General features: G+C 34.3%; 4 protein-coding genes across 4 annotated transcripts; all 4 read left to right on the forward strand.

Annotated features, from left to right (window-relative positions):
- The first annotated feature begins 1,348 nt into the window (after positions 1-1,348).
- Positions 1,349-12,266, forward strand: LOC107930228 (probable lysophospholipase BODYGUARD 3). Its single transcript, XM_041077002.1, has 6 exons — positions 1,349-2,069; positions 3,843-3,864; positions 5,712-5,797; positions 5,883-6,211; positions 6,301-6,500; positions 11,934-12,266. Exons 1-6 carry the CDS (start codon positions 1,631-1,633, stop codon positions 12,259-12,261), a joined length of 1,404 nt encoding a protein of 467 aa, XP_040932936.1. The 5' UTR covers positions 1,349-1,630; the 3' UTR covers positions 12,262-12,266.
- Positions 12,267-17,674: 5,408 nt separating this feature from the next.
- On the forward strand, positions 17,675-18,383 carry LOC121203267 (methionine gamma-lyase-like). Its single transcript, XM_041076228.1, has 2 exons — positions 17,675-18,014; positions 18,103-18,383. The coding sequence occupies exons 1-2, from the start codon at positions 17,675-17,677 to the stop codon at positions 18,381-18,383; spliced, it is 621 nt and encodes a 206-aa protein (XP_040932162.1).
- LOC107930227 (methionine gamma-lyase-like) lies at positions 17,887-19,562 on the forward strand. Its single transcript, XM_041077004.1, has 3 exons — positions 17,887-18,014; positions 18,103-18,504; positions 18,890-19,562. Exons 2-3 carry the CDS (start codon positions 18,387-18,389, stop codon positions 19,453-19,455), a joined length of 684 nt encoding a protein of 227 aa, XP_040932938.1. The 5' UTR covers positions 17,887-18,014; positions 18,103-18,386; the 3' UTR covers positions 19,456-19,562.
- A 958-nt stretch (positions 19,563-20,520) lies between these two features.
- LOC107930232 (aldehyde oxidase GLOX1) lies at positions 20,521-22,382 on the forward strand. The gene has a single exon (XM_016861822.2). It carries the CDS (start codon positions 20,543-20,545, stop codon positions 22,229-22,231), a length of 1,689 nt encoding a protein of 562 aa, XP_016717311.1. The 5' UTR covers positions 20,521-20,542; the 3' UTR covers positions 22,232-22,382.
- Positions 22,383-23,156: the final 774 nt, after the last annotated feature.

Below are 23,156 nucleotides of genomic sequence, written 5' to 3' on the forward strand. Positions count from 1 at the left end.
TAAAAATATTTTTATTTTCTAAAAGAGTTTTAAAATTTTTAAAGTTTTGAAATACTAAAAAAATAATTTAAATATAAAATATTTATTTTTATATTACAAAAATAAAATTTATTATAAATTAAATACAAATAAAATTCATTTAGGATAATAAAAATATTTCAACTTATATACATTAAAAACTGTTAAAACATTACTATTTAATTTGCTTTTGGATTTTTCTGCTTTTTAAAAATTCAAACATGATTGATGAGTGTGTCATGAATACTTATAATCTATATAAAAGTATCAATTTAAAAAAATAAAAATTTGCACTAATAAAAATATCTATTATTTTTTATCATTGTATTAATTTCATATTTAAAAATAAAAATTAATGCAAAAATAAAAATGGCAATAATTTTACATTTAAAAATAACTATATTTAATAGAAATTATAATAATTACACATTTAAAAATAATTATAATTTAATGTATAATTATGAGCTAAAAAGGTTATGCTAATTTTATTGATGTTATTACTTGAATAGAATTTTAAGCATATTAGTTATCACTTAATTAGTATTAGAGTTATTTATGTTAATTAGTTATTGTTTTGAATAATTTCACTTTGCATTAATTATATAAAATAAAACTATATTGTATATTGAATATGCTAATGCTTTAATTATGATTTGAAAATGATTTATTATAATATTTTAAATTAAAAAATAATATATTTTAATTATATTCAATAATTTAAATAAAGAATATTATTCTAATTATGTAAATCCATGTATAAAATAATTATTCAATACATATCTACTTGAATAATTATAACTCTTTGCTATTAATTAAATGACATAACTTTTGGTAATAATAGGCATAACTCGTCACTATAAATAGTGATAACTCTTGATTAATAATCAAGTAACATAACTTTTGGACTATTTGTAACTTTTCACTTATAACTGTTGGGGTTTCATTTCCTGTTTGGTTTTCAGCTTCTTTTTATCGATCTAATATTTATATCACATCAACCTAAAATATTGTCTATACTAATATATATTCAAGGATTGAAAGTTTTTTTTTAACATAAAACAAATAGTTATAAATTTTTAATTTATGTTAAACTTAACATGTATGATTACATGAATGGAGAATCATAGATGACAGTTAAATTGTTAAAATATTAACTGTACAAAAAATTATGAATAAATGTAAAATCATTTAAATTTTATATCAGTGTAATCCTTCTTATGAATAAAAATAATTAAAATTTTAAAAAGTGAACAGATGAAATTTCTTTCATTTAAAAAATGTATTTAAGATAAAAATGAGTCAAACGTTGGAGCCAAGTTAGAATCGGTTTCCTACAAGTATCTCATTTTTGTTCAAATTTACATTTTTTTCAACATAATATTATTATCCAACTGGGAAATTTGGAACATTGGGAAAATTGTACACTAATGAGGTCAAACAGTGGAGTATGGCTGGCTCATTGGACCTACAGTACCCATTCATATTCCATCATTGGCTTTCTATTTAAGTTATTCCGTAATTTGGCTTTGCATATGGTTATTAGTTAAGGCTGAGGTTTTAATTTGCAGTCGTTGATTTCATTGCCTCCACATTTTTTTTCATCTTTCTTCAAATGGATGTAAAGCTTAATACAATTAGACTCGTATGGGTGTTGAGCTTAGCAGGGGAAATTCTGAATAATGCTGTCAGCTTTGCTGTCTTTTGTGTTCTCGACTTTGTTGATTTCATTCTATGTTTTGTCTACAAAGTTATTGATTTCTGGATTGAATCCCAATGGAAACCTTGTTATTGTTCCTTTGCTAAACAACACATCATCGAAGGTGAAAACATCTTGGTTTCGGAAGAGTGCGAGTCCAAGACTGTTTGCCTCACGTCAACCAAGTTACAGTTGGAGGACATCTCGGATACCCTTTATTCTCGTCCTTCCATTGTTGCCCAGCTCTCCAAGTTTATTGTTAATGACCTAAACAAGGCGAAGAAAACAACGGTGACATCAACTTTCACCATTGACTCCACCATTGTTGAAATGCTTCGAGGCAATGTGGTTCCTAGTGTTGAATATTGGCAATATCCCACATTAGGAAAAGATAGAAATGGAGGGGGTTTGGTTTGTTATATATAGAACCCCTCCCCCTTTGGTTGTATTATCCCAAAATCTTCTCCTTTGTAATATTTCTAGAGGAAATATTAATTTGGTAGTGTCCGAGGACGTAAGCTAAATTGGCCGAACCTCGTTAAAACTCTGGTATTTTATTTCTTATTTGTTTGCTTTTATTTAATAGCTTTATGTTGGTTATATTTATTTAGTTATTATTGCTATAAATATCTAAGTGAGTTCTGTCTAGTTGTTGGGTTTTAAGCGGGACCATTGTGACCCCTCCAATTTAACTGGGAATTTTCTTAGTATAATTGTTGGCATAATAATTATCTAAATATTTCTGATAATATTGTTATTAATATTATCGTCGCTTCCGCAACAATTGGTATCCGAGCCAAGGTTTTGTAGTATGCTCTGTGTTTGCAGCTTAGTCTGATCTTACACATCAGAAACATTTCCTAAAGCTTGTGGGTATTCTGCATTTGGTGGCTATTAAGTAGAAGCTATGGCAAAAATGACAGAAGAAAAACCATCCATATCAACAACTTCCACTTCGTACATTTTGCCGAGGATTGGAACTGCAAATACGAGATTTGTAGTGGAAATTTTTGATGGAACAGGTCATTTCGGCATGTGGCAAAGTGAGCTTCTAGATGCCCTCTTTCAACAGGGTCTAGATATTGCCATTGAGGAAGAAAAACCAGAAGGGGTTGATGATAAAGAATGGAAGACCATCAACCGATTGGCATGTGGTACAATTCGATCATGTCTTTCCAGAGAGCAGAAGTATACATTCAGTAAAGAGACTTCTGCAAGTAAATTGTGGAAAGCATTGGAGGAGAAATTTCTGAAGAAGAACAGTCAAAATAAGTTACATATGAAGAAAAGACTGTTTCGTTTCAGTTATGTTCCTGGTACCACGATGAACGAGCACATTACCAATTTTAATCAGCTGGTGGCTGATTTGTTGAATTTGGATGTGACTTTTGAAGACGAAGACTTGGCGTTAATGTTGTTGGGATCGCTTCCAGAGGAGTTTGAGTACCTTGAAACTACTTTACTTCATGGAAAGTCGGAAGTAACTTTCAATGAAGTAACTGCTGCATTGTATAGCTATGAACTACGCCGAAAGGATAAGTTGAAAGGTTCAGGTGAAGCAGCAGTGGAAGCATTGGTAACAAGAGGTCGTCAGCAAAGTCAGTCTAATGGGAAGAGAAGAAAGTCCAAAGGTCGAGCTGTTGCCAAAGATGAATGTTCCTTTTGCAAAGAAAAAGGACATTGGAAGAAAGATTGTCCAAAATTGAAGAAAAAAGGGAAGACTCCGCAAGATGCAAATGTTGCAGAATGCAATAGTGAAGCAGAGTCAGACTTTTCTCTTAGTATGACATCTTCAACATTATATGCAGATGAGTGGATCATGGATTCTGGTTGTTCCTATCATATGTGTCCCATTCGGGAATGGTTCTTTGAATTTCAAAAACTAGATGAAGGGGTTGTTTACATGGGTAATGATAACACATGTAAAATAGCCGGGATAGGTTCAATTAAACTGAGGAGTCATGATGGATCTACTAGAATTTTGCGGGATGTACGATATGTCCCAAAGTTGAAGAAGAATCTCATCTCTTTGGGGTCGTTAGAATCTAAAGGCCTAGTTGTGACAATACGAGATGGAGTTCTTAAAGCAACTTCAGGAGCATTGGTGATGTTGAAAGGCATAAGAAAGAACAATCTGTATTACTACCAAGGTAGTACAGTGGTCGGGACAACAGCAGCAGCAATTTCGAGTACCAAGAAGGACGCTGAGGCAACACAGCTGTGGCATATGCGTTTGGGCCATGCTGGTGAAAAATCCTTGCAAACTCTAGCCAAGCAAGGATTATTGAAAGGTACAAAGACTTGCAAACTTGAATTTTGCGAGCATTGTGTTCTGGGAAAACAACGAAGGGTGAAATTTGGCACTGGGATTCACAATACTAAAGGTATTCTGGATTATGTGCATTCTGATGTATGGGGACCGTCCAAGACTCCATCACTTGGAGGAAGACGTTATTTTGTCACCTTTATTGATGATTTTTCCAGACGAGTTTGGGTGTTTCCTATGAAGAACAAAGATGAGGTGCTTGAAGTTTTCCTTAAGTGGAAAACTAAAGTTGAAAATCAGACAGGAAGGAAGATTAAGGTTCTCCGATCAGACAACGGTGGAGAATATAAAAGCGATCCATTCCTGAAGATATGCCAAGATTGTGGCATAGTAAGGCACTTCACCGTAGGTGGAACACCGCAACAGAATGGGGTGGCAGAGCGTATGAATCGAACGCTTGTGGAGAAAGTTCGATGTATGTTATCTAATGCTGGATTAGATAGAAAGTTTTGGGCTGAGGCTGTGATGTACGCTCAACATCTCATCAATCATTTGCCATCATCTGCTATAAATGGCAAGACTCCTTTGGAGAAATGGTATGGAAAACCTGCTACTGATTATGACACCTTGCGCATTTTTGGTTCTATTGCATATTATCATGTGAAAGAATCAAAGTTAGATCCAAGAGCAAAGAAGGCTCTATTCATGGGCTTCAATGCTGGTGTTAAGGGATATCGTTTGTGGTGTCTAGAGGCAAAGAAGACGATAATCAGTAGGGATGTTACCTTTCATGAATCTGCCATGTTGAATAAGGTAAATCCAGAAGGAGTGAGTAGTACTTCGCAGCAGGTGGAGTGTACTCCGCAGCAGGTGGAGTTTGAGCAGAGTGTGGTAATTCCAGCAGAAGGTACCACTAGTGATTCTTCATTGGCAGATGCAGAGTCAGATGAGGAAGAGGTTTCTACCCAAGAACCTCAACAGCAATCAGAGCCAATTGCAGTCAGAAGGCAGAGACGAGAAATTCAGAAACCAGCTCGTTTCACTGACATGGTAGCTTATGCACTTCCAGTTGTTGATAATATTCCATCCACTTACACCGAAGCCATTCAGAGTTTAGAGAATTATAGATGGTTAGGTGCAATGGAAGAGGAAATGCAATCTCTAGAGAAAAACAAGATGTGGAAGCTGGCACAACTACCAAAAGGGAAGAAGGCGATTGGTTGCAAAATTGAAGACACTATTGAAGTTTGTGTTATGAGAAGATGTTCGAAGATGTGGAATATCGCCAAGGTGGAGATTTGTTGAATATTGGCAATATCCCACATTAGGAAAAGATAGAAATGGAGGGGGTTTGGTTTGTTATATATAGAACCCCTCCCCCTTTGGTTGTATTATCCCAAAATCTTCTCCTTTGTAATATTTCTAGAGGAAATATTAATTTGGTAGTGTCCGAGGACGTAAGCTAAATTGGCCGAACCTCGTTAAAACTCTGGTATTTTATTTCTTATTTGTTTGCTTTTATTTAATAGCTTTATGTTGGTTATATTTATTTAGTTATTATTGCTATAAATATCTAAGTGAGTTCTGTCTAGTTGTTGGGTTTTAAGCGGGACCATTGTGACCCCTCCAATTTAACTGGGAATTTTCTTAGTATAATTGTTGGCATAATAATTATCTAAATATTTCTGATAATATTGTTATTAATATTATCGTCGCTTCCGCAACACCTAGATGGTCTGATTGCGGTTGTAAAATCTGCAACTCTTGGACCTCTTCCAGCAAGGACACTCTTTTCGTTAAAGCTGAAGGACCCAAAGGTTAGTTAGATTACTAATGTACTATATCTATCGTTTTAATTTTATTCGGTTCTTTCAAGTTTGCTATTTGGGTTTGTGATGACAGATAAAGCTCGAGAAGATGTGTTATTCATTCATGGCTTAATTTCATCATCAGTATTTTGGACTGAAACTTTATTCCCCAACTTTTCGACTACTGTGAAATCGACTTACAGATTGTTGGCTGTTGATATACTGGGTTTTGGCCGAAGTCCGAAGCCAACTGAGTTGCTTTACACTTTAAGAGAGCATGTGGAAATGATTGAAAAGTCCGTGCTTGAAGCTTACCAAGTTAAATCATTCCACATTGTGGCTCATTCCTTAGGCTGCATTTTAGCCCTTGCTATAGCTGTTAAGCAGCCGGGATCCATCAAGTCTCTCACCCTACTCGCACCAGTAAATTTATTTTTATTTTTTATTCTCCACGATTTTGTTATCGATGGAAAGCAATATTAATTGTCTCTAATCCCATATGAATATGGCAGCCATATTTTCCAGTGCCAAAGGGTGAACCAGCAACTCAATATATCATGAGAAGAATAGCGCCCCGGCGAGTGTGGCCGGTGATGGCTTTCGGTGCATCGATTGCTTGCTGGTACGAGCACATCAGCCGGACTTTTTGCCTGGTGATATGCAAGAACCACCGGTTTTGGGAATTTATCACCAAATTTATCACCCGAAACAGGTAATAATTTCGTCAAACCTAAGCTCCCCAGCACCTCCTTAAGTCGCGTCTACTAAAACGACCTTAACTATAATCCACATGGAACAGCAAACCATGATGTTTGTGTCTTCAATTGACCGAGTTTCAAAATCTTCCCCTTTTTACCTGTCTTTTGTAGGCAAGCATTTACCAAAACAATTCATCAATCTATTTTTTATACGTTTGGCTTGACTATAATAACCAACTTTAGTCCTACATAAATAAAATTTTGGGCTTAAAACAAGCTAGTTAGTTATTATTTTTAAAAATTATTTGATATATATATAAAATATTTATAAATATTAAATAATAAATTAAATAAATCTCAAAGAAATATTCATTAATTTTATAAAATATTTTTTTAATAAACTTCATAAATATAATTCATCCTTAAACAAACTCAAAATGAATAAGCAAAAAGTTATTCCATTAATTAAACAATAAGAGTGATGAAAAAATTTAAACGAGTACTTAACACAAGAGAGGAAGATAACCAAAATCAATTCACCGTTATTAACTTCAATAACTATGCCTTTATATAGGCTTACAGAGAAATTAAAACGTGGAAGTAAAATTCTCCACTAACAGACTAATGAAAATAGAATAATCCCATAAACATTAAACAAACTTATTTGACTAACAAACTTGTTAAAAATGGAAGTCAATAAACTAACCACAACACTTAATCCAAAAAAAATAGAAACGTGGTGTGATTAATTTTCCATCAATCCCTTCCTTAAACTAAACGTAAATTTCCAGTTTAAGCAATTTCATCATGTGATCCCTTCCTCAATATATCCCCTCATTTGTATCCCTTCGAAGTGCTCTTCTGATCATTTGTATCCCCTGCAAAATCACTATTAGTAAATCCAATGAGATTAGACTTTACTCCTTTCTTGTATAAGATCCCATAATCCAATGTCTCTTGTAAGTAGTGAAGAATTCTTTTAGCAGGAAGAAAATGCATCTCTTTTGGGTGTTCCATGAACCTGCTAATAAGACTAACGGAATGCATAATATCAAGTCGTGTGGTTCTCAAGTACATCAAACTTCTCACGAGTTGTTTGTATAAAGTACTGTCAATCTTCTCACCAAAAGGATTTTTCTCTAATTTCAGCCCCAGCTCAGTGGGAGTGGCCACAGAATTGCAATTCTTCATCCCAAATCTATTTAAATTTTCCTCGACATACTTCTTTTGTGAAATAAAAATTCTATAATCTAATTGATATACTCCAATACCAAGAAAATAATGCATTAACCCAAGGTCAGACATATCAAATTCTTTCATCATTGATTGCTTAAATTTATCAAGTATCATTGAATCATTCCCAGTATAAATTAGATCATCCACATACAAGAACACAATAACAATCTTCACATTCTCAACTTTGCAGTAAAGAGTATGCTCATATGGACACTTCTTAAAACCTGCTGAAATGGAATAAGCATCTATTCGACTATACCAGGCTCTCAAAGCTTGTTTCAGCTCGTATAATGCCTTTATTATTCTATATACCTTCTGTTCACTACCATATTTCACATAACTAGGAGGTTGATCGATAAATACATGCTCTTCCAACTCCCCATGTAAGAAAGCTGACTTTACATCAAGTTGTAGAATCAGCCACGAGTTTTGTGCTACTACTACCACCATCGATCTGATTGTATCAAGCCGAGCCATAGGAGCATATACTTCTTTGTAATCAACACCAAATTTCTACTTGTAGACTTTAGCTACCAAACGAGTTTTATACTTGTCAATATCACCATTTTCTTTGAATTTGGTCTTGCAAACCCATTTAACTCCAATTGGCTTTTGTCCTCTTGGAAGATCAGTTAACTCCCAAGTGTTATTTTTTTCAATTACAGCAATCTCGTCATTCATAGCTTCCTGCCATTTCAACTCTTTACAAGCAGCGTCGAAATTCTCAGGATCACAATCTGCAAATAAAGCAAAAAGTGTCTGAGGATCTTTATCATCCTCAGATTGATTCTCACTGACCACATAATCTTTCATCCACACTGGCTTTCTTCTATTTTTTTACCATGTCCTACTCAATTGTAAGTTGTTCCATTGTTGGTTCTGTGATCTCAACACTAAAATCAGTTGGAATTTCCCTCAACTGCTGGTTATCATTATTTTCTTCCCACGACCAGAACACTTGCTCATCAAAAACTACATTATAACTAATAATAACCTTTTTGGTGGTGGGGTTATATAATTTGTAGGCTTTAGACGTATTGCTAATGCCAAGAAAAACACACTTCTCAGCCTTGTCATCAAGCTTTTTCCTCTTCTGATCCGACACATTCTAACACACTAAAATAATGCACATTCGATTGTCGGCCTGACCAAGTTTCTTCCTGTGTCATGTTTCAAACAACATATGTAGGGCTTCTGTTTAAAACATGAACACTCCATCTCATCGCCTCTGGCCAAAAAGCTTTTGGAACATTACTTCTTCATAAGAGACTTCGAACAATATTTAAGATTGTTCGATTCTTCCTTTCACTCACTCTATTTTGTTGAAGAGTATAAGTTTCAGTGAATTGTCTATAGATCCCATTAGAGTCACAAAAGCTTACAAATTCTTGAGAAAAATATTCTCCTCCACAATCACTGCGAAGAGCTTTAATTAACATTCCAACTTTCTTTTCAACCAGCGTTGTAAAGCTCTTAAAAGCTACAAAGGCTTCAGATTTTTCATGTAGAAAGTAAACCAACTCTTTCAACTGAAATCATCTATGAATGTTATAAAATAACGCCTACCTCCATTTGAAGTTGGATTCAATGGTCCACAAATGTCAGAGTGAACCAGTTCAAGCTATTTTGAGGCTCTCCAGGCTTTTTCTTTTGGAAAACTATCTCGAGGCATTTTTCCCACAACACAATCTTCTCATACTCTTGAAGGAATACTGAATGTAGGGAAACCAGCAACCATCTTCTTTTGTTATAGTGTTTGCAGTCCTCCAAAGTTCAAGTGCCCGAACCTGTAATGCCAAACCCACGCCAAACTTGTTTCTTGTGTTGAAAAACAAGAATGGTCATGTTTGATATGTTAGATATGCAATGGAAAAAGCTTATTGGCCGTCATGGTGACTTTAGCAATTAACCCAAGATTGATGTCTTGGATCTTGCACACTTTATCCTTGATAATCACCTCATAGCCCTTTTCTTGGAGTTGACCCATGCTAAGTAAATTTGTCTTTAGATTTGGAACATAGAAAATGTCAGAAATACTTTGGACAGATGAGAACTTTGTTTGGATCTTTACCTTTCATCATCCTTAGACAGAAACGAGAGAGTTGTTACCAAACTTTACTGTTGTTCTAAACATCTCATTGAGCTTAGAGAATGCTGATCAGTCTCCACACATATGATTTCTACAACCTGTATCAATATACCATAAATTTTTTCGAGTCTCCTCATTCGAATCACACACCATTAATAGGGTAACTTTTTTCTCTTCCTCTTCATCAATTGCTACTGTAAAATTTACCTTTTCTTTGCCACGGTCTCTACCATTCCCTCTCCAATAGCCTCGACCTCGACCTCCGTCATTGTTTTTATTCAGATTGGTATAGCATTCACTATGGTAATGACCATACTTGTGACATCGAAAACATTCAATCTAGGATTTGTCTATAGCTTTTGGCTTCCTATCAGGTATGTGATGATCCCAAACATTTCTCCTCTCATCGGCGCTTCTTCCCCTTCATTTGTTGTTACCATGCCTAGAATCTTTGTGAGTCGATAGTGCCTATAGTGCTTGCTCCTTACTCTCCTGTAAAACGAATTTTGACTCATGAATCATTAATGAGTTCTCTAACTCATCAATGGAAAAAATATCGAGTTCTTTTGATTCCTTAATTGATAAAACAATAAAATTATATTTCGGCAATAAGAATTGTAATTTTTTTCAATGACAGCAACATATCCAAGCTGCTCTCTATGAGTACGCATCCTATTGACGATTGTCATTGTTTTGGAGAAATAATCTGAAATAGTCTCTCCTGGCTGCATGCGCAAATTCTCAAATTCCCCTCATAACGTTTTAAGTAGTGCACGCTTTGCCCTTGCATTGCCTTGATACTTTTTTTTCATTGAGTCCCAAATATGTTTTGCCGTATCCTTGCAAAAAATCGTTTCAAGGATTGAACGACCAATTGCTTGGAATAAATAATTTTTGGCCTTCAAATCTTTCAGCTTTTATGTATCAATAACCATCTTCTGTGCATTTGTCAAACTGGTTCCAGCTTCTAGCTCTTGGATTCCATCCTCAATGACAGACCAATATTCTTTTGACCTTAAGAAAATTTTCATCAACATGCTCCAATGACCATAATGACCATCAAAGTGAGGAATAGTAGGTTGAACAAATCTATCGGAGTCACTCAGATGTTGTGACATCGTATCTGGAACACACTACAAAACACTCTAAACCTAGTTCAGATACCACTGATGACAAAATTTGAAGGAGTACTTAACACAAGAGAGGAAGATAACCAAAATCAATTCATTGTTATTAACTTCAACCATTATGCCTTTATATAGGCTTACAGAGAAATTAAATCGTGAAAGTAAGATTCTCCACTAACAGACTAATGAAAATAGAATAATCTCATAAAGATTAAACAAACTTATTTGACTAAGAGACTTGCTAAAAATAAGAGTCAACAAACTAACCATAACACTTAATAAAAAAACGAAACGTGGTATGATTAATTTTCCATCAAAGAGAAATCAATACTATACATATAACAATCTATAATTCAACAAATCCAAAATAAATAATAAGAAAATTTGAAATTGAAATTATATTTTTAAAAATTCTTTTTTTTATCAATCGGTACATTATAATCTGGCTAATATAGGAAAAATCAATCTGTACAAATAATATCAAAATAGAATTGTACTGTAACAATTTATACTACGAACAAATAATATAAAAAAAATAGCTACCTTAACTCAAACAACTCCATCATTCAGATATTGATTTGCTTCAACCAAAACTTGAAAAATGCGATTATCACTCATTATTTTTACTTTACCATATAAAACATTTATTTTCATTTATCTCTAAATTAAAGTGGGTTTATATTTATTGCATTGATATATATAAATCATATAAAATATTCGCTAATGTTATTATTTAAGAAGAATATCCTTCTACAATAAAAAATAGAAGAATACCTATAAGGAAAAAACTATGAAACCAAATGAGAAAACTAAACAAGAGTATCGTTCAGGCAAAGGTGAGAATTAGTGGAATGAAACTTTTGTCAGTCAATTGCTTGATGAAACCAAAGTCAAATGTAGTTGAGAAATGAAGTCTCAATAAATATGTTATTTAATTTATTATTACAGCCTACAATATATTTTCTTTAATCATAACTTAAGATACAATATTCCAGGATCAGGACTTACTTGTTAGAAAGTTTCTGCTGCCACACCCATAATTCTGGTTGGCATACATTTCACAATATCATTTGTGGCACTGCCGGCAAGCTCGACAGCTATTTGGACACCGTCTGCAACCAGCTAAAGTGCGAGGTCGCCATATTCCATGGAGGAGACGATAAAGTAATCCCGGTGGAATGTAGCTACAATGTACAGAGAAGAATCCCTCGTGCTCAAGTTAAGGTTGTCGAAAACAAAGATCACATTACAATTGTTGTTGGTAGACAAATGGCTTTTGCCAAGGAACTTGAGAAGATTTGGAAGAGATCTAAATGTGATTAATCGTAGATCAAGTTTCAACTCTTCTTTTTCTGGGCCTGATTAAAACAAGCACGAAATCATAATAACAACAATGATTTACTGAAACCTTAATCTTTCGGTTTAGATTTTAGAGTGTTTGGTTCTCCGATTTGTGATGGCCCTTCTGTTTTAACACTTGTTTTGCTTCTGTTTCTTTCTATACTCGATCTGCTATGGTGTTGTTGAAAGATTGATACCTCATTTTTTGTATTCTGGAAATATCACTGCCTTTTTTATTTGAAAAGAAAAATCCCCCATTTTTGTTTTTACACTCGGCTTTTATAGCCTTTACATTGTGTTTGCTTGATCTTGTAGGTGGAGCAGATGATGGTGGCAGACGGCATGGGGTGCAGAGGGTGGTTGGCCGACAGTCAGGGCAAGTGGGGAGGCTAATTCGGCTGAGATGACCCTTGGTGATGGGGTAGGTGCTAGGGTTTCAATGGGTATTGGGTTGTAAGGGGTTTGGGCTTCTGTTGGGTAGGTTTAATTGGGCTGAGGGTGTGTTTTGTAATGGGTATTGGATTTAATTTGTAAATGGGTTTAGGGGTATTTAGGTTGTTGGGCTAAGGTTTGGGTAGTAGTTGGTTTAGGTTTTAAATGGGCCAACCGGGTTTGGGTTTAAAAATGGGTTAAGGGGTTTGGGTAGAATTGAGCTTTAGTATGGGTAAAATTGTAAACGGCCCAAAATTAGTGAAGGGAGTCACAAATGCTGCCACCAACAAAAATGCCAAGGCCAACGCATTATTATGCCGCAAAAAGGAAATACACCACTTTCTCCCCCACCAGCGGCTAAAGCTCAGTACTAAGGATCTGTGCTTGGTTGGGTGGAAATATATCACTTTCTCGCGCACCCAACTTTGAGAACTGACTTAATTATTGATAATTGAATTAATTTATTGACATAGGGTTTAATGGATATTAGTATTTTTACCAATCAAAAAAAAAAAGCATGCGTTCATTATTTTTTACTAATGAAAAAAATTGCGTTTTCATGTCATGAATTAATTAGTCAATGAATATTTCTGTAAAACAGTACATACAAGCGTTATTAATGGAGCCAATACGTAAATAATCTAAAATAAAAAACAATTTTATTGTTTACTTACAAATTATATCAAGAATAACACTCTACTTCTACTTATAAGCAGGAGTGATTTCATGCATACAAATAAAAAATATTAAAAGCAAAAACTTTTCTTACGTCGTCTCCGCCTATTCTTCTGCAATTCTTTTAGTTACAGGCCGATTGAAGCAGTTTCCAGGCATTCAGTGTTGCTACTTGTTTGTTTTGATTTACATATAGCAACTTATTTTTTTCACAAATCAATTTTAAAAGGTAAAAAAGACAGGTTTAGTCTTTATTTACAAGCCTTACCATGTGTTGATTTGGAGGATCACGAAAATGGATGGTAAATCAAACAAGAAAGTAGCAAGACAGGCGGTGAACACGGCTAAAGCTCAACTAAGGGACGAAACCAATATCTCTAGATCAACAGTCACTACAAATAATGTATTTTACCATAAGTAGATTTATATTGCCTTCTACCTATTAAATGGAAATGCTTTTTTCTAGAATTATTATAGGTTTTTTTTTGAGAAAGAATCATTGTAGGCATTTATTATAAATAATAATTTTACTATTTGTATGCTTGTTTAATTTTAAATGTGGAAAATGAGTGAGGGTAGGAAACCAAACTAAATTTTGGGAAACAAAGAAAATTTGTTGTTATTTCACTTCTACTTGGGTGAAGTAGTATCATGTAAAACATCACTTGCGAAACATCTTTTGAAACGTAAGACGATGATTATTTTTCGATGACAGTTCTTCCTGAATAATAGTTATTTTGACTTGTTTCAAACGTGAGTTTTTTTAGCAAGAATTGTTCTCAAATAACAACTACACTAGATGACAATTATTCTAACTAAAATCTTGTTGAACATAACAATTCTCGAACAACCGTCGTTCCGAACAACAATTATTATAAACAAAAGTTGTTGATTCAAAAGAAATATTAAGTGAAACGATAATACTAGTTGCTCCACGTGTGGTAACGCAATTTCTTAAAATATAATATTTTTTATCTCATATAAAAGATAAAATGTTAGTCATCAAAACTGAATATCTATAAAGATCAATATAGATTATTATACAGTGATTTTATATTTTCAAACCTTTATATAAATTTATGTAAATGATAGATTTAAGCATAAGACATTAAGCATAAGATTAATTCATTGGTACCTTCTAATTTACTATATAAAAAATGACAATACAAACTATAAAATAATTAATATTTTTAATTATTTGAATTTTTTATTACTTTAAATTAATTTATTTCACATTATTTATCGGATGTTATATTTTAACTATTTACACGTACGCGCCTAAAACATCTTTTCATCCCCACACAACAAAGATGGTCGTTTATAGTGGATTATTGACATGTTGCTGATGTTAGTGGCGACGTGGACTCGATCATTATGGATTAAGAAAAATGATAGATATTTATTTCCTTTTGACATTTCATTATGGTTTAAATCTCTCTTCAAACTCCACATTTGACACTCAGTGGTACTGTTAATCTTAACATTGTCTCGGGAAAATTTTTTTATGCCTTCGTCATATCATCCTTCCACGAATTAATATAAGCCTACACTTGAAGATAGATTTCGATAGAGTCCGGCCTCATAGCCTCACTAGCTAGGAGTTTAGTTTCTGCATCATCTTGCCGAATACCATGTCATATAAAGTGCACATGTAGTAAAATATATAAGAAAGAACTCTTATCAAAATCCGTTAATTCATCATTTTTTCAAGATTAGCGATATTTCATTTAATCACCTCATGTCGACTTTATTTAATACTGTTAGTTAACAATTCGTTATTCTACTTCTATATTTATAGAGTAGAATGTATGATGACTATGACCGATGTTCAATCAACTTCCTTCTATAAATACTTCCTAATAGCACCAAATTAAGAAATACAGAAGATATATAAAAAGGAACTCATCTACATATTATAAAAACACTTGGAGATAACTCCCTCCCAATCTCTTACACACCCAAAACCTCTTTTCTCAGTTGCTCCCCTCTGCCATCTACAATATGAACCATGATCATGTTTATTACCTACTATTTCCCTTCAATAATGATTATTTAGGCATTCCGAAAAGTATAGTATATCATAAAATCATCCTTTTTTCTTTGCCCAGTATAAAGTTGGGGCTAAAACGTTTCTTTTTCCGATATAATTCCAAATTGACAGAGAGATCTTCCTTTTTTACTTTTTTAGATTCTATGGATGCACGTTTTGCACGGTTCCATCTTCCGAAAGTACATGGAATTTTCTCATCTTTTGGAATATTATTTAAAGCTAATTACAATTCTTATTTTAAGTCACATCGACGATTGCACACATGTTTAACGTGGCCAACGTATAACTAGTGACATAATAAATAATTCTTCTTCTCCAATGTGGCGCTATTTCATTACATCTCCGGTGGAAAAATACATTTTAACCTTTGGCTTTCGGTTTTTTCATAATAATAGAGAATATATTCTTATTTTTATTGATTTTTATAGATGCGGATAAGTACTTAAAATGAATATGTATAGTTTTTCTATAAAATAAAATAATAAATTATTTATTAAAAAAATAATATGATTGATTTATATAACATTTTATTTGTTGGAATCAAATAAATGTGCTGATATATTTTTATTTTAATCACTACAATAATTAATATATTTTTATCGGATAAGGGAAATGGTTGTCAAAGCTCCCAATTTGGTGTCAACCAAAATACCAAAGTACTTTTTGTCAATGGCCATTTGTCACTATTTGAGTGACTTAATTGAAGAAGATAAACATAAAAAAAAAATTGTAGTTTCAAGAAAAACATAAAATCAAGGTTTTGTAAAAGACCGAAGCTTCTTCACACTAAAATTCTCGTAAAAAATAAATCAAGTAAATTTAAAAACAAGAAAATAAATGGTTCATATTCATACTAATATCAATTTTGATCGGAAAGAAGGTAAGACGAGAGAGACGAATAGTAGAAGCAAACAGGAAAATGATTTTAATTTTATTTAACCAATGAAAAATACTTGAAGATTTATACTAATACGTAAGTATGAAAAAATTATTTTATGAACCTTTCTTATCATATCATTTATGGTTCTTATTAATTAAAAATAAACACATCATCTACAATTTCTTCTTACCAACTATATATATGATGTGAAAAAAATGTGTTTATTTTAATTGGTAGAGACTATGAATAATGTGGTAAGGAGAGTTAATAAAATAATTTCTCATATGAGCTAAAATTCTAATCTATCCGCATTGAACTAGAATTTTTTTGTGTCTCGCTTTTACTGTTTTATTTACTAAAAAATAATTTTTCGTAAGTATGACATGTAGAAAAATGATATGGAATCATTTAATTGGTTGAGCATATTACTGATATGATGGAAGAGCTTATATAATAATAATATTTTAGAAAAAAAACTTTATTGATATTATCATAATTAACCTTATGAAAAAGATGAATTATTAAAATTGACTTAAATCCTTAATGTATACACTATCTTCTTACTTAACCCCATATCTCAATGCATGGCATAAAACCCAGCAATAAATCTGATAACACAAGACAAAGAAAGTCTTTAAATAGAACCACACCTCGCCCTTAGATCAATTCAATAAATGGTACCGCAAGTAGGGCAAAATCTTTATTAGCGGCTTAAGTTTATTTGTCGTCTTTCAATAATTAAACGTGGATTAATTACTAAGTAATTAATTTTTAAAAAAATTCTATAAAACATAGACACACATCATTTTATATCTCTTACTAATTATTTAATACAATTTATTATTGACACTTTTTTAGTAATTTTTTTAACCTACATCTTAAACACTGAATTTTGGACTTTGAACTCCAAATCTAAGTTCCAAAATTATATGTCAATAATATAAAAAAAACTAAAATAACATTAAATAATTGATAAAAAATACAAAACAATGCAACATCTTTATTTCATACTATCCCTCCCTGTAATTATTTATATAAAGTCGATCCTCCTTACACTAGTTGTTTAATGTGAGTTTCGACTTTGGTTTTATAGGAATATAAATTCGTTTAGACATATCCCACTTGATATTTATTTTTTCATAATGCTCTCTCGCTTGCAAAATCTGTAACCCCGTCATTTTAGCTCAGTTCTTTGCTTATATATAGCTTCCAACCCTTACATCTCTTCACCACTTCTTTCTTTCTTAACAATCTTAATTAATCCTTCAGTTTTGTTATTGCCATTTACATCGTTAATCAATCCTTCTTAATACTTAATTATAGCAGAAACCCGTAGCTGTGAATTTGGAATTTCCGGAATGAAGAGAGCCGCAGCGGCTGATAGCTTTGAAGGGGATGATGAGATATTCGTGGCCAAGAAATCTATGTTGCCAACAGCATGGGAAAATGATCCTGCTGCCTCCTTAGCCAGCCTGCGCCATGTATTCGGTGAGCATGGTGGCGTTAACATGTCCATTGAAGCTTCCGCCACCTTCACCGTCATGGAACCTGAGACAATGCGCCGCATGTTCACTGGTGAACTGGGCCCCGATCGTGATTTCTTCATTTATAGTCGTCACTTCAACCCCACCGTCTTAAATCTCAGTCGTCAGATGGCAGCCCTAGAAGGAACCGAAGCTGCCTATTGCACTGCTAGTGGTAACGTCTAATTATAATTTATATATGCATATAAAGTATTATCACAACCGTCAAGTTCGAGGTTAATAATATGATTTCGTGATAACAGGTATGGCTGCTATATCATCAGTAATGTTGCAACTCTGCAGCAGCGGCGGACATGTGGTGGCGTCGGGGACCGTCTACGGAGGAACCCATGCACTTTTAACCCATTTCTTGCCCAGAATCTGTAACATCACGACCACGTTTGTGGACATAACCGATCACGAAGCCGTGAAAAACGCCATCGTTGAAAGAAGGACCAAGGTGTTGTTCTTCGAGTCAATTTCCAACCCAGCACTCACCGTAGCCGACATTCCGGAGCTAAGCAAGCTAGCACATGACAAATGAACCATGGTGGTTGTAGACAACACTTTCTCTCCCATGGTTCTTTCCCCTGCTCGGCTTGGTGCTGATGTGGTCGTTCACAGTATGTCCAAGTTCATAAGCGGTGGGGCCGATGTTATTGCAGGTTCGAGTTATCGTATTTTTCTCATGTACCATTACATGTCTTACATTGGAAAATCATATAAAATGGAAAATGAATATAGTCTATTCTGGTATGACAATAATGCTCTACAAAAATAACCAAACTTTTTAGGTTTGGTGAGGGGAAACTTATCTACCCAATGAATGATGCCATTAGTGATCACCTGGAAAGCATGTCGCATGACGCGTGTTGCATTTTTGTATTATATTTCTGATAAATTCTGTATACCAACTTAAAGTTTTAATGCTCTAAATTTGACAATTTTAGTGGAAAAGTAAAAAGTATCGTTTGGACAACTAGTCAATATTCGTATTAGTTTATTAATATTGGATTAGATTTGTTAATGCAATAAAATGGGAAATTTCAGGTGCTGTTTGTGGTCCTGAAAGCCTGTTGAACTCCATGATGGACCTTCACCAAGGTTCTTTGATGCTTCTAGGGCCGACCATGAACGCCAAGGTTGCCTTTGAACTCTCTGAAAGGATACCTCATTTGGGCCTGAGAATGAAGGAGCACTGCCTCAGAGCCATGGAATATGCTACTAGAATGAAGAAAATGGGTCTAAGGGTCGTGTACCCAGGCCTTGAGGATCACCCTCAACACCACCTATTAAAGTCCATGGCCAACAAGGGCTATGGGTTCGGCGGTCTTCTTTGTGTCGACATGGAATCGGAAGAGAAAGCTAACAGGCTGATGCACCACTTGCAGAACAGCTCTCAATTTGGATTAATAGCAGTTAGCTTGGGTTATTACGAGACTCTCATGTCTTGCTCCGGTAGCACTACCAGCAGTGAATTGAACTCAGAAGAGAAGGCCCTCGCCGGTATCTCGCCGGGGCTGGTGAGGATGTCGATTGGATATACTGGGACATTGGAGCAGAAGTGGAGCCAATTCGAAAGGGCAATCTCAAGGACGATGGATTCCATATTGTGAAACAAAAATTAAGTTTCTTACGTCTTCAATAATAATTTTGATTATAATTTTCTATATTATATTTAGTAACTTAAATTGTAACAATGATATGATTTTAAATTCAAAAAAATATTAATTATTATAAATAATTGTCAATAATATTGAGGGAAAAAAACTCTATATAAAAAATAAAATTTAAAATCAAATCCTTGCTTGTATTATGTTAATCCAAAAAGATGTTTGAAAACATAATTACTAATAAAAATAAAAATTTCATACAATTTTACCTAATTACTCTAGCATTATTTCTCTAAAATTAAACATATATTTTTTGTCATCACGAATTAGTGTTTAGCAAGTATAATAATTAATAATAAATATAATGTCATTTATTTAAAATTAGTATAATTAATTTACAATAAATAATATATATTTTGGTTAATATTTAGTAGGTGATGGAAATAATATTTGATTAAATTATGTAAAGGTGATCAGTAAAAAGCACGTAATTATGATTATATGTCCTAAAAGTAAAACACTAATATTATTGTATAAAAAAGTTTCTTAAACTTAAAACTTTTTAGGGTGTGCTTGGAACCATATGAATTTATTGTAGTTGTGGTAATTCTTATCCGCATAATTACCCCTAATTTTCACTCTTCCTTCAAAATGGTAAAATGTAATTATGGTGACTAAATTACAATCAATTTTAATAAACTGATTACTTTAAATATAACACATTCAAAATCTAATTTTCATATAATTTTCCCACTGCACCCAAAAGTGATGGTAGAAACCAACTATTCAATTTGAAACGAATTTACTGAGAGATATAAATGTTGGCGTAAAGCAGCGAAACATATTAGATTCATGCATTTAATTACTTTCGACAATTCTACAATGATCAGGCACATGAACCGAGTCACAGTTAAGATATGTACGTGTAGTCTTTTCACGGTCCAATATCTCAATATAGCCAACTAGAATCTTTTATTCAATGTTAAATTTATCTGTAAGGGAATACCATATGACCAAAGCAAGTTTTCTTCTCATTAATTCACTTCCCTTTCCTCTTTCCTTATAACATGCAAATCACTCAGAGCAATTCATGTCGGTTCCTCAAGTTAAACGCAAAATAATGGACCCTAAAATCCTCATATTCATGCTCTTGGTATGTTGTTCATCAGTCTTCAATGTAGGCGCTCAATCTTACCAAGGGAAATGGAAACTGCTGAAAAGAAGCATCGGAGTTTCGGCAATGCATATGGCATTGTTACCCAATGAGAAGATTGTCACTTTCGACCGATCCGAGTTCGGTCCTTCCAACATTACTCTTCCGCACGGGAAGTGCATCAAAGAAGACTCGAAATCATCCGATTGTTATGCGCATTCCGTTGAGTTCAATCCGGCAACTCGAGCTGTTAGGCCACTGACTATATTGTCTGAAACGTGGTGTTCTTCGGGCGCATTTTCGATCGATGGTACGTTAGTGCAAAGTGGTGGTTATCGACTTGGTGAAAAAGTTGTTCGGTATTTCAAGCCATGCATGGATTGTGATTGGGAAGAAGATCAAAATGGTCTTCTTTCACCGAGGTGGTATGCTTCTAATCAAGTTTTACCCGATGGAAAGATCATTATGGTGGGTGGACGATATCAGTTCACGTATGAATTTATTCCAAAACTCTCCGGTTCCGATCGAATACTTTACAAACTTCCTTTCCTAAAGGAGACAAGAAATTCAGCGTTGGTCCCCAACAATCTCTACCCTTTTCTACATCTGTCGACCGACGGAAATCTTTTCGTTTTCGCCAATGATCGAGGGATTCTACTCGATTATATTAACAATAAGGTGGTTAGAAGCTATCCTGTAATGCCTGGTGGGGTTTCCCGCAATTATCCTAGCACCGGATCCTCTGTTCTTCTTCCTTTGAAACTCTTTAGTACCACCGATAGCGACAATAACACTAGTACCCCAGATGCTGAGGTCTTAATCTGCGGTGGGACAGCCCCGGATTCGAATGAGAAGGCTAATGTTGGAGTCTTTGTTCCGGCATCAAAATCTTGTGGTCGCTTGATAATTACAGCGGCATCTCCGGAATGGGAAATGGAGGAAATGCCGATCAACAGAGTGATGGGCGACATGATCATGTTACCGACCGGCGACATTCTCATCATAAATGGTGCGGCCAAAGGCACTGCTGGTTGGGGTGTTGCACGAGACCCTGTTCTGAACCCAGTTTTATACCGCCCCGACCCTCGAAACAGTGACGAAAGCACCAGGTTCGAGGTTTTAGCCCCATCTTTGATTCCTAGACTTTACCATTCAACTGCTCATTTGCTGTCCGACGGTAGAGTCTTAGTCGGCGGCAGCAATCCTAACATTAATTACAACTTCTCTGCACTTTATCCAACTGAACTCAGCCTTGAAGCATTTTATCCCCCATATTTCACCAAAACAAAGCCTCGGCCATCGATCGTTGCGGTAAACCCAGGGTTAAAAATTGGTTTTAAGCAGAAAATCTCTCTAGAATTCACATTAGAAGGGAGTGTTATTCTATCAGATTTGTTCGTAACAATGGTGGCTTCTTCTTTTACTACACATTCAATTGCAATGAACCAAAGGTTGCTAGTTTTGGCATTCAATAATAAAGTGAAGAAGACTTCTTCGGGGAACTATTTGGTGGAAGGGAATGCCCCAGAAACGGCGGCATTGGCACCGCCTGGATATTACCAGTTGTTCTTGGTACACGAAGCTATTCCAAGCAAAGGGAAATGGATCCAAATCAAGCAGTTTTAATTACGAGCAACCTTGTTTCTTTATTTCATAATTTAAATGTAATATAGGTTTTGCTTCTTGAAATGGGTTTTAATTGCTAATTCAAATTTCTATGTAGTGTGCATGAGTGAATGTTGCGCGGAAGCGTGTGAAAGAGTAAAATTATTGTACTGAAAAATCACACTAAGTTCAATTCCCAGGAAAGAGAGGTGGATCACGAGGATCGCTTACATACCAGATCTTTCCTAGCCAGAATATCCCTCTATCGTAATTTAATAGCACAATAAATCACTACAATGACACTTGCAAAATATGCAGAACAAAAATAAAGAACACTAGAATTTTAACGAGGTTCAGCAAATTTTGCCTACGTCCTCAGGCACTACCAAATATATTTCACTCCAAAAATACAAGTGAAAGTTTACAAATAGGGAGAGAGAACAATTGCCTTAAGTAGAGAATGGCAAGTGTGGGATGAAGAAAGTAAGAAATGGTTAGGCCTATTTATAGTTGAGGTTCAAGGATCAACTTGCAATGTCTCTATACAATTAGGGACCAAAATTGCAATTATCCCATGCCAACTTTTAACCCAACTTGCCAACCAATTTTACTTTCTACTTTTGGTGCCCACCCTTTTTGACTTTTCAAACAATGGGTGGGTTCCAATAATCTCCACCTTGAAGATTTGATTAGGATAATCTTATCTTCACACAATTATTTCTGCCTTTGACAACAATACTTGATAGTGCCTTCTTCAACTGTTAAACTTGCAGGATATTAATCAAGTTCAAACAATGTTCGAACTTGGTTGCTGTTACCACCTTGGTCATCATATCTGCGGGATTATTTGCAGTCTTGATCTTCTGAAGACAAATTTTCCCCTCTTCAATAATTTCCCGCACAAAATGGAATCGTACGTCGATATGTTTTGTACGTGCATGATAGA

The sequence above is a fragment of the Gossypium hirsutum genome, chromosome A09 (assembly GCF_007990345.1).
Source record: "Gossypium hirsutum isolate 1008001.06 chromosome A09, Gossypium_hirsutum_v2.1, whole genome shotgun sequence".
In the NCBI taxonomy this organism is placed as follows: domain Eukaryota; kingdom Viridiplantae; phylum Streptophyta; class Magnoliopsida; order Malvales; family Malvaceae; genus Gossypium; species Gossypium hirsutum.

Coding starts and splice junctions, on each gene's coding strand:
- LOC107930228 (XM_041077002.1), top strand. CDS start 1,631: ATGGATGTAAAGCTTAATACAATTAGACTCGTATGGGTGTTGAGCTTA. Junction 2,070..3,842: donor TCGAGGCAATGTGGTTCCTA/GTGTTGAATATT, acceptor GGCATAAGAAAG/AACAATCTGTATTACTACCA. Junction 6,501..11,933: donor AAATTTATCACCCGAAACAG/GTAATAATTTCG, acceptor ACAATATTCCAG/GATCAGGACTTACTTGTTAG.
- LOC121203267 (XM_041076228.1), top strand. CDS start 17,675: ATGAAGAGAGCCGCAGCGGCTGATAGCTTTGAAGGGGATGATGAGATA. Junction 18,015..18,102: donor TGCCTATTGCACTGCTAGTG/GTAACGTCTAAT, acceptor TCGTGATAACAG/GTATGGCTGCTATATCATCA.
- LOC107930227 (XM_041077004.1), top strand. CDS start 18,387: ATGGTGGTTGTAGACAACACTTTCTCTCCCATGGTTCTTTCCCCTGCT. Junction 18,505..18,889: donor TGGGGCCGATGTTATTGCAG/GTTCGAGTTATC, acceptor GGGAAATTTCAG/GTGCTGTTTGTGGTCCTGAA.
- LOC107930232 (XM_016861822.2), top strand. CDS start 20,543: ATGTCGGTTCCTCAAGTTAAACGCAAAATAATGGACCCTAAAATCCTC.